The sequence below is a fragment of the Haliotis rubra genome, unplaced genomic scaffold, assembly GCF_003918875.1.
Source record: "Haliotis rubra isolate DU_JTF1 unplaced genomic scaffold, ASM391887v1 Scf251, whole genome shotgun sequence".
Classification (NCBI taxonomy): Eukaryota; Metazoa; Mollusca; class Gastropoda; order Lepetellida; family Haliotidae; genus Haliotis; species Haliotis rubra.
In genome coordinates, this window is record NW_025766570.1 from 489,892 (window position 1) to 502,082 (window position 12,191).

General features: G+C 40.9%; 1 protein-coding gene across 1 annotated transcript in view; it reads left to right on the forward strand.

Moving 5' to 3' along the window:
* The window catches only part of LOC124279515 (unconventional myosin-VIIa-like), a 754,149-nt gene that overhangs the window by 267,234 nt on the left and 474,724 nt on the right, over positions 1-12,191 (forward strand). Inside the window, exons 21-22 of the mRNA XM_046715341.1 lie at positions 6,145-6,258; positions 7,092-7,316. Of these exons, the coding sequence (XP_046571297.1) occupies positions 6,145-6,258; positions 7,092-7,316 (339 nt within the window). The remainder of the gene's footprint in view (positions 1-6,144; positions 6,259-7,091; positions 7,317-12,191) is intronic.

Here is a 12,191-nt window from a genome sequence, read left to right on the forward strand (position 1 = left end):
TGCAGGTTGAAATCTAGCTTGATAGTCGGTTGTTTGAGCACCATTTTGGTCAAACGAGCGTACCCCTACGGCTAGACTGGTGACCACGGTGGCGTGGTATGCATCGTTGACGAACGTTTTCCCCTCAGACATTATGTATATGATATAAAAATATATATTTATAACATGATATGTGGGTTGACCTCTAATTGTGGTTGTGGTGCTGGGGGTGGAGTTGGTTTGGGTTGTTTATTGTATAACATGAATAATGAGAGAGCCGCGGTAGCAGTTGCGCCTGCAATCCACAGGAGTGGAGGGCTCCACGTGTAGTTACTCTTGTGATGCTTGGTTAAACCACCTTTTCTACCGGCGGCGACTCTCTTAGGGTTCTTCTTCCTGGTGACTGTAGGATGCTGAAACTATTAAGGATGTAGCTACCATGGAGTCTCACTGTCACCATAAAAAGAAACAGATAGGAGGGTTTGTCTCAAAAGCAAAACCTGGACGGGTGTCGCAGACGATCGTTGGGGTCGTGCTTGGGGATGGAGATATCAGCTAAGATAAGATAATCCTTAAGGGTAATTATACTGGGGAAGTACACGGCATGCCCAACATGCTTTTGTGGATATTCTATTACGCATCCCACTGAATGCCAAGTTAGGCCGAAGTGGGTTATTTCGACATTTGCTATTTGCAGTTGTGTAAATTTTAGGGATACAGAGTAACAGCCTAAAAACAGTTTTTTTCTATTTCCAACAGTACTTTAGTCGCTCATGTCTATTGTCTTATGGTTCATATTACTCAATTATGTAGCTAAATATCTATCATGTTTCAGGTTACAAGTTGTTATGATAAAACATACTCTGGAATACATTTAATTACAACTAATATGTTTTATTTTTTTACTTTCACACATAACTGCCTCCGTGGTGTAGTGGTTAGAGCGTCCGCCCGGAGAACGGAAGGTCGCGGGTTGGATTCCCGACCGCGTCATACCAAAAGATGTTAAAATATAGTACTTGTTGGTCCCTGCCTGGCGCTCGGCATTAATGGGTACATCAAGGACTGGTCGGCTTGGAATCCGTATAACGTGTCTGAGTTGGGTATTCATGCTTCACTGCGGCATGGTATCTCAGTGGGCTAGCACTATAAAATCAGTTTCAGTCTGGGCTAGTACAAGCAGCCGCACATACACATATACGCGCATGCACGTCGTCATATGAGCGAAATATTCTCAAGCACGACGTTAAACCCAATTTCACCTCACCTCACCTCACTTTCACACATATGTATTTATCTTCTAGGAATATACCCATGTAGATATTTTGTATAAATGAGAACACATCTCGCAAGTAGAAATACAACATATGTATCAAGCAATGTTTTTCAGTTCATAGACTGGCCAATATATCAACATAACTATATTCTATCAACATTGCTCTTTCTCATATAGATCTACACATGTGAGTTGATATCTCCTATATATCTGTATCTAACTCTAACTTTGTTTACAAGGAATTTGTGTATTTCATGAAATAATTGAGGCTTTAGCAGTGTACATAACAATTTGAATTATTTTTCAAGATATCTGTGATCAAAAGACTCAGAAATGTAATTACTTACCAGTGCCACTGAGCTGTCTCTTGAAGTCAGATATTTCCTGCCTTGACTTGGACTGGATGTTGTACCATCTTTTCTCGCAGTCATCGCTTGACCTAACAGCGTTAGAAAATGCAGTGTTCATATTGGCTGCCACCTCTCTCACACACACACACACACACACACACACACACACACACACACACACACACACACACACACACACACACACACACACACACACACACACGACGCCGTCGTCGCATTTTTTATTCAAGATGTTACTTTGCTTGCGTTTCATCGAAACACTGTGTGATGAATCCATCAAGTTTTGACAGATGTCAGATTCACAGCTGCTTGTTTACATCATGTAACAGTCATGTGGTATAAAGTTTTGCCTCCAAAACGGAAGAGTGCTTTAAATTCTAAATATAGCACAGGGAATCCCCTGGCTGCGACCAATGTCAGCTTGCCCTCAGAGTTTCCTTTTGCTCTTAGCTAAGAGTTACTCTCAGAGCCATTATAACTACACTTTTAAGTGTAACTCTTAGCTAAGAATTTTCTTAGCGACTTAAGAATATTCTAGAGAAATTTCTGAGAATTTTTATAAATAAGTCCCAAGGGCTTGTTCTGGCCCTATCATCAGGTAGAACCAAAGAACAGTATAAGGGTAATGATAATTTTTGAGGGCATTATCATTTGCAGAAGCCCTAGGTCTTCCATTAACTGCCCGACGAAGGAGTGCTGTTGAAAAAGACCGAGGGCTTCTTCAAATGATAATGCCCTCAAAAATAGCATTGCCGTTATTGCTAAAATACATGAAAATTGTGTTAAACAGAAGGAGGAAACAATGAAAGAATTTGACTGTAATTTTACTCAAAACCAACTTCTGACGGGGTTGACTGACCGAATGCAATTATGTCATCGAACAATTCAAGTGAAGTCACAACAGAACGTGACGATATTCGACCTTGGCCTTTGACAAGACCATAGCCTGCAACATGTCAAACTATGTCAGACACAACGTCAGTTTTTAATGTTCGGTTTGGTCCAACAACAACGTTAATAGTGCAATTGTTAAAGAACAAATAAACTTTGTTGTTTTTTTAACTCTTTTAACTATTACATATGAAAGATTTGTGGTTAGTCTTATGCGGAACACCAAATTCATTCTTAAAAAAACTTGTGGTTAATTAATACCGAGCGATTAAAAGTTGCCAAAAAGTCACCTGCTTCACTCTCGCCCGCCAATGAAACCACAGACAGGTTACGTAACTCTGTCGCCAGAGCACTGCAGTGACGTAATATGAGGAAGGATTTTCAGTTAGTTGTATAGAAAGTGTGTAGCTAGCTCGTCATTTTGATTTCTCGACATCAACGAAGACATACCGAATCGTTGATTTGTCATTAATTGCTCCTAGGGATCAGGCGATGGTGTCACCATGCACAGATTTCCACAGGACCCCACAGTTCGTGCTAAATGGGTTATGTTTGTGAGTGCGAAGCATGCATTGTGGAAGCTTGAAAGGATATCTTACTTGTGTTCAGATCGCTTCACGGAAGTTAAAGAATCAAAACTACTTACTAGTTGTAGTAACATATGTATATGATTGATGACTATAAAGTTTTTCCATGACACAACTTGTAACATAACGATTTCTTCCTTGGAAGCGAGGTTGTGGTCGAATTAACAAAAATACTGTAAGTAGTTATATATTGACACCCACCTCGCTTCCACGAGAGAATTGTTATGTTATAAGCTATGTCATGCAAAGTCCTATTGGCCATCAATCAAATACCTATTTTACTACCAGTAGAAAGTAGTTTTGATTTTGTAACTCGGTGAAAACAAACCTAAATAACATTTATCCTCAGACTGGCGGATGTTCGCGACAGAGTGCCGCCATTTTTGAAAATCGTAAAGTCACGGGCTAAATTCTGTTAGAATTAATGAGATTATGGTTTGTTTTCATCAAGTAAGAAAATCAAAACTACTTTGTACTCGTAGTTAAATATGTATTTGGAATCACGACCAAAAGGATTTTGCATGACACAACTTATAACATAACGATGTCTTCCACGGAAGCAAGGTGGGGGTCGAAGTGACAATACTGCGCGATAAATTTCTTGCTACATTCATGTGGTTAACGTCCACTCACCAGTATGTAGATACTAGTCAATGTACATTTTTATATTTGGTCATAATCCTAATTAGTTTATTATCATACTTGTATGCATTTTGAAACTGAATAAAAAGCAGGCGATCTGCTGATACTTATAGTGAATTTATAACAGGACTGTAATATCTAGACATTTTATAGTTTGCCAATGTGAATCATAATTTGCACACACGCCCTAGTGTATGTTGTCTGTCTCATTACACTTCACGGCGAAAACAATGATTCTGTTGAATGCTGCGACAAATGAATAAAAACAAATTGCAAATATTAAAATTAAAACAGATTAAAGTTATAGGAACAATGTCAGGCTATTACCTTGTTCGAGGAATGTATCCATCAATATCCACAAAAACGAGTGATATGTCATTCATCTGCAGCTGTTCGAAGTGATGTGTCTTTTAACAGTCTAATATACGAAAAAGTGATATATCGTTTCAGGTATTTCACATTGGTGTATAGTCTCATTGGTCACCCAAGATAGCACACCTGACAACTAATTGCATAATGTCCGCCATTCTTTAAAAAAAGTAATTTAGTTAGCCAATAAAGAGCAATCAGTCAATGTATTGGCGGCTAATCCTTTGAAAGAAGGACGTTGTTTTTACACAGACACAGACACTACAGAGTGTATTCAGTATAGATTAGTAAATCTACATGCATAAACACTACCTTTTGACAAAACCGCTGTGCAAGATAAAAGTAATTAATCAGTCAGCGTGTTATCGGTTGATCCTTGATCGATGTTTATAATGTTGAGTATTTACTCCAGACACAAGAAATGCCAAATGGGAACCTTTGTCGGGTAATCTAAGTGGTGTTGCCACTAATTATACCTGTTATAATTTCATTAACTGACCATCAAGTGAATGATAACAAATAACGTGTAGGTTTATACCACCTAACACGGATTACAACAAGGGAGTATTAATTGCTGTATTGCATGCAATTCTAATTGCATGTGAAAGCTTATGGGCTGACACTGTTTTGAGAATACGAACAGAACTTCATTGTTGCATAAGAAATACATATAAGCATTTGCTGTGTGCTAAAACTGTATGTACCTATTTACCTAAGTAAATTTTCAGATTCTTCTAGCAATGGCAAAGTGGGGTTGTTTAGTTTACGGATTCAAATAAATCAAATGTAAATTTTTAATATACGTAATAGACGTAATAGACGACATAATTAAATATCGATGTGATAAAACCCACAGAAATGGGATCAATTTGGATCAGTCATTATACCATCCAGGCATTAGAAAACCTGAAAAAGCCCACACTTCTTTGATTCTTTATTACAATCAGACAAGAACTACCTGGGATATTTTCAAATAACTGCTTCTGATGGGCATCCACCCTTCTTAATGTTGCACTGTTTAGGTTGAACAAATTAACGGTAACCGTGATGTGCGAGGCTGATCATCGTTTTCACTATCACAAGCATCTGGCATCTGGCAAATAAGGCCTAGCGACACCAAGCGATTTTGACAGAATTGTCTATGAAAACAAGTTGTAACTTGGAAACTAGGCAAAGCAGGAGACAAAATTAAATGACAGTAGATGGTGAGAACATAAAGCATTCATTTTTCACAACAGTTGTCACTATTTCAGGTTTTTACAAACCTGTAAACAAGATAATTTACCCCCTGAAATGTACATGAATTCTGCATTGGCCTTCATGTCTATTCCTCATATGACGTCACAGAGACGCGACGCTCTGATTGGTTGAAATTTCGTTCACGGGTGAGAATTGTGCACTGTTGTCTAAAAGGTCGATTTAAGTTAATTAAAGATCGAAATGAGTAGTTTTAATGACGGGGTTTCATTTATAACGATGCCAATTAGTGATTTATGTATTTGTGACCCCCTAGAGTATATGTGACCTTTAAGGGACAGAATGTGTATCCATAGACAACAAATAAAGGGCCCCAAAACAAGGTGCATCCCCTTAATCGCTCACATTGATAAATGCCCAAAAAGAATGGAAATAAAATTCAAGATATTTCCTTTTTTCAAAGTAAATACAGCTAATGCAATGTAGTGTAAACCTAAGGACAACTACTTCATTAAAAGGTTGTGTCCATCTTTGAATAATTAAACATGTATTGGAACATTGTATTTACCATTGTCATTGTAAGCTGCTAATGTGACATCATGGCAATGCCACATCACAGTGTTTATGAACATTACATTGTGACATTATTATAATGTCTATAATTTGTAACTCTAATCCCTCTCAGAAGATAAAGTTGAAATTCGTAGGAGGGAAATTCATGTTGTCATTATTTTATGGATTTCTATATATTTTTATAAAGATCAGTTGAGAAATATGAAATGAATCAAGATGTTCTTGTCATCTTAATAGTGAATGAACTTCTTTCTTCTAGGATCGTCTTACAAAAGGGGAAATGCTTACATTTTGTAAGTCAGGTCTCATTCCAACTTCACTGGTTCATTTACATGACTGTGAAAATGTCACTATGGCCTGCAATGTATTCAAGGTATGTACATGTGTAAATTACTGTCATAAAATTGGAAATTTAAGCTGTTGTTACCCTGGTTAAGGAAGATCGATAACCATCTTGTAAGGTGATGTAGACTATGGTACCGTGTGGTTTTGAAAACCTTTAAAATGGTGTGCTGGTTGTTGTGTGAATTAGACAGCAAGAGCGTGCTGGTTGTTGTGGAAATTAGACAGCAAGAGCGTGCTGGTTCTGGTGTGAATTAGACAGCAAGAGCGTGCTGGTTGTTGTGTGAGCAAGCTATTGCCTCTCATCTCTCACATAACATCTTACGTTACCAGAAGACCAGCATTGCGTATGATGATCAGTATAGTATATTGCCAGGCCAAGTTGCAATTTAGATTACTGTTACTGAGAGTTAAATATTATTATCTTTGTCTTTTTTGTTACAATCACTGCTCTTGTATTATATTACCTCTGAATTTGTACTGCCATGATTTCTTGGTACTGAAATACCTGTGAAGATTCGGGTTAGAATTGATCTTCAGTAACCCATGCTTGTCATAAAAGGCGACTAATGAGATCGGGTGGTCAGGCTCGCTGACTTGGCTGACACATGTCATTGTGTAGATCGATACTCATGCTGTTGATCCCTGGATTGTCTGGTCCAGACTCAATTATTTACAGGCTGTCCCCATATAGCTGGAATACTGCTGGGTGTGGCTAAAACTAAACTCACTCACTCACTCCTGTTCAGAATGTCTGCAAGATACCGATGCTTTGGACCATCACCTCCCATTGATCCTTCACTTTGAATGTTAAATACCACCATGTTAGGTGTAAATGCTTACATTTGTTCTGTTTCTTTGCAGGAATTGACAAAGGTCATGCGAGATGAAATGACGGATGACTCTTCCATGCAAATTATGCAGATGATAGTGAAAATTGGAATAGAACGTATTGCACTGCGTGATGAAATATTCTGCCAGTTGATAAAGCAAACTAATGGCAATCCTGAGGCTGACAGTTTGGTTATCGCATGGATCATCTTTTGTCTGTGTACTGCAGCATTTTCACCAAGTAAAAGCTTACACAAGGTATGACCTTATCTGTTAAATATCATGTTCTCCCTAGTTATAGACCAGAAAGATATTGCTTTGATATTGCTTTGATATTGATAGAGCTTCTTCAAATTAGAGCTATTGGCAGTTATTGCTCGAAGGATTGCTTTATGTATTTCCTGAAGCTCTGCAACCACCACCACGTTTGATATTCTCAACCAGTTGTTAATGACAGATGTCAGAGACTTCATATCTGGGTGAAACGCATACAGCATGTATCAGAGATACATATATAAAGATCTGGGCCTAGATTTTCGAATCTCTCTTATCGCTAAGATAGTCGTAAGTGACATACATTAACATTTACTTACAACTATCTTAGCGCTAAGAGAGCTTGGAAAATCTAGGCCCAGGTTACAGGCCCCAAACAGTCAGGAGCAATAAACAGCTCACAGGCATAACATGTAGGTAGCCTTGAAACTTAATGTCTTCCTAAAAGAATACTTGTGGCAATCACATTTCAAACTTGTGATGGTTATTATGGTAAATCCCACATAATCCCTGGTAGTTCACATGGTGATCCTAAGGCAGTAGTTGTCCCTGGTAGTTCACATGGTGATCCTAAGGCAGTAGTTGTCCCTGGTAGTTCACATGGTGATCCTAAGGCAGTAGTTGTCCCTGGTTGTTCACATGGTGATCCTAAGGCAGTAGTTGTCCCTGGTAGTTCACATGGTGATCCTAAGGCAGTAGTTGTCCCTGGTAGTTCACATGGTGATCCTAAGGCAGTAGTTGTCCCTGGTAGTTCACATGGTGATCCTAAGGCAGTAGTTGTCCCTGGTAGTTCACATGATGATCCTAAGGCAGTAGTTGTCCCTGGTAGTTCACATGGTGATCCTAAGGCAGTAGTTGTCCCTGGTAGTTCACATGGTGATCCTAAGGCAGTAGTTGTCCCTGGTAGTTCACATGGTGATCCTAAGGCAGTAATTGTCCCTGGTAGTTCACATGGTGATCCTAAGGCAGTAGTTGTCCCAGGTAGTTCACATGGTGATCCTTAGGCAGTAATTGTCCGTGATAGTTCACATGGTGATCCTAAGGCAGTAGTTGTCCCTGGTAGTTCACATGGTGATCCTAAGACAGTAGTTGTCCCAGGTAGTTCACATGGTGATCCTAAGGCAGTAGTTGTCCCTGGTAGTTCACATGGTGATCCTAAGGCAGTAGTTGTCCCTGGTAGTTCACATGGTGATCCTAAGGCAGTAGTTGTCCCTGGTAGTTCACATGGTGATCCTAAGGCAGTAGTTGTCCCTGGTAGTTCACATGGTGATCCTAAGGCAGTAGTTGTCCCTGGTAGTTCACATGGTGATCCTAAGGCAGTAGTTGTCCCTGGTAGTTCACATGGTGATCCTAAGGCAGTAGTTGTCCCTGGTAGTTCACATGGTGATCCTAAGGCAGTAGTTGTCCCTGGTTGTTCACATGGTGATCCTAAGGCAGTAGTTGTCCCTGGTAGTTCACATGGTGATCCTAAGGCAGTAGTTGTCCCTGGTAGTTCACATGGTGATCCTAAGGCAGTAGTTGTCCGTGATAATTCACATGGTGATCCTAAGGCAGTAGTTGTCCCTGGTAGTTCACATGGTGATCCTAAGGCAGTAGTTGTCCCTGGTAGTTCACATGGTGATCCTAAGGCAGTAGTTGTCCCTGTGTAGTTCACATGGTGATCCTAAGGCAGTAGTTGTCCCTGGTAGTTCACATGGTGATCCTAAGGCAGTAGTTGTCCCTGGTAGTTCACATGGTGATCCTAAGGCAGTAGTTGTCCCTGGTAGTTCACATGGTGATCCTAAGGCAGTAGTTGTCCCTGGTAGTTCACATGGTGATCCTAAGGCAGTAGTTGTCCCTGGTTGTTCACATGGTGATCCTAAGGCAGTAGTTGTCCCTGGTAGTTCACATGGTGATCCTAAGGCAGTAGTTGTCCCTGGTAGTTCACATGGTGATCCTAAGGCAGTAGTTGTCCCTGGTAGTTCACATGGTGATCCTAAGGCAGTAGTTGTCCCTGGTAGTTCACATGGTGATCCTAAGGCAGTAGTTGTCCCTGGTAGTTCACATGGTGATCCTAAGGCAGTAGTTGTCCCTGGTAGTTCACATGGTGATCCTAAGGCAGTAGTTGTCCCTGGTAGTTCACATGGTGATCCTTAGGCAGTTATTGTCCCTGGTAGTTCACATGGTGATCCTAAGGCAGTAGTTGTCCCTGGTAGTTCACATGGTGATCCTAAGGCAGTAATTGTCCCTGGTAGTTCACATGGTGATCCTAAGGCAGTAGTTGTCCCTGGTAGTTCACATGGTGATCCTAAGGCAGTTATTGTCCCTGGTAGTTCACATGGTGATCCTAAGGCAGTAGTTGTCCCTGGTAGTTCACATGGTGATCCTAAGGCAGTAATTGTCCCTGGTAGTTCACATGGTGATCCTAAGGCAGTAGTTGTCCCTGGTTGTTCACATTGTGATCCTAAGGCAGTAGTTGTCCCTGGTAGTTCACATGGTGATCCTAAGGCAGTAGTTGTCCCTGGTAGTTCACATGGTGATCCTAAGGCAGTAGTTGTCCCTGGTTGTTCACATGGTGATCCTAAGGCAGTAGTTGTCCCTGGTAGTTCACATGGTGATCCTAAGGCAGTAGTTGTCCCTGGTAGTTCACATGGTGATCCTAAGGCAGTAGTTGTCCCTGGTAGTTCACATGGTGATCCTAAGGCAGTAGTTGTCCCTGGTAGTTCACATGGTGATCCTAAGGCAGTAGTTGTCCCTGGTAGTTCACATGGTGATCCTAAGGCAGTAGTTGTCCCTGGTAGTTCACATGGTGATCCTTAGGCAGTAGTTGTCCCTGGTAGTTCACATGGTGATCCTAAGGCAGTAGTTGTCCCTGGTAGTTCACATGGTGATCCTAAGGCAGTAGTTGTCCCTGGTAGTTCACATGGTGATCCTTAGGCAGTAGTTGTCCCTGGTAGTTCACATGGTGATCCTAAGGCAGTAGTTGTCCCTGGTTGTTCACATGGTGATCCTAAGGCAGTAGTTGTCCCTGGTAGTTCACATGGTGATCCTTAGGCAGTAATTGTCCGTGGTAGTTCACATGGTGATCCTTAGGCAGTTATTGTCCGTGATAGTTCACATGGTGATCCTAAGGCAGTAGTTGTCCCTGGTAGTTCACATGGTGATCCTTAGGCAGTAATTGTCCGTGGTAGTTCACATGGTGATCCTTAGGCAGTTATTGTCCGTGATAGTTCACATGGTGATCCTAAGGCAGTAGTTGTCCCTGGTAGTTCACATGGTGATCCTAAGGCAGTAGTTGTCCCTGGTAGTTCACATGGTGATCCTAAGGCAGTAGTTGTCCCTGGTAGTTCACATGGTGATCCTAAGGCAGTAGTTGTCCCTGGTAGTTCACATGGTGATCCTAAGGCAGTAGTTGTCCCTGGTAGTTCACATGGTGATCCTAAGGCAGTAGTTGTCCCTGGTTAGTTCACATGGTGATCCTAAGGCAGTAGTTGTCCCTGGTAGTTCACATGGTGATCCTAAGGCAGTAGTTGTCCCTGGTAGTTCACATGGTGATCCTAAGGCAGTAGTTGTCCCTGGTAGTTCACATGGTGATCCTAAGGCAGTAGTTGTCCCTGGTAGTTCACATGGTGATCCTAAGGCAGTAGTTGTCCCTGGTAGTTCACATGGTGATCCTAAGGCAGTAGTTGTCCCTGGTAGTTCACATGGTGATCCTAAGGCAGTAGTTGTCCCTGGTAGTTCACATGGTGATCCTAAGGCAGTAGTTGTCCCTGGTTGTTCACATGGTGATCCTAAGGCAGTAGTTGTCCCTGGTAGTTCACATGGTGATCCTAAGGCAGTAGTTGTCCCTGGTTGTTCACATGGTGATCCTAAGGCAGTAGTTGTCCCTGGTTGTTCACATGGTGATAACAACAGTTCCTCACTGGGGGCTCCAAAATTGCAAAGGCACTGGGTCCCCAAAACATAACTCTATAGATTAAGTGCACCATTCAGATATCTATTTCATTATATAAATACTGTTCATGTCATTGCACTTTGTTATTTACCAAAATACATTACATTATTGCCACTAAAAGATCGAACTAAATGACACCAAGTGTCACAAAATGTAATAACATTTTTCATTTACATCATTAAAATCCTTTGGAAAGCGCTCAAGGAATACATGTAGCATCATTCAGAACTGCCATATATGTTAATGTGTCATACCGTCTATGGAGTAACTTACAACTGACTTGCCACATATTGTCATGCATCCAAAAACACATTGGACCTATATCAAAATATGTATGCCTTAATTAGCATGGCAATGCTAATTATAACCAGTGAATTAAATGTACAATCTGTCTGAACTTAAATTGAAAACTTCAGTACTGAACAACACTAATTGACTGTTCTTTACCTAATTAGTCAATAGTGTGCCCGGACTTTGGAGTTGAACACTTAGAACATCCCTCAGAGTTTGGTATTCACACTTCGCTGACGTAATTGCTCTTTAGAGTAGAGGTCAGTAAGCATGAGTATCGATCGCCTCTGCATTCAAGTATGAAACTGCTCATCTGAGTCTATGATGGAGTCGCTCACTGGCGGCTATACTGTCCAGGGGAGGTCGATCTAAGCCCAAAAGAATAACAAGAAATGAAATAAAACAAATTTATGTTTATTCCACAACTCCAAGGTAGCATTGATACCATGAACGGATGATGAACTTTATCTGCGTTGTCAAGCCGAGGATAGCTGCTGCGCCAGTACCAAGGGACCAAACTGATGCAATCCCTCCACATCAGTTACTGATAGGTCACGTAAGTAGTGGGACGCGAAGACCGGGTAAAGAGAGAGATCTTCTTTGTCATCTGGCCAGAGAATGATAGACAACGGCAG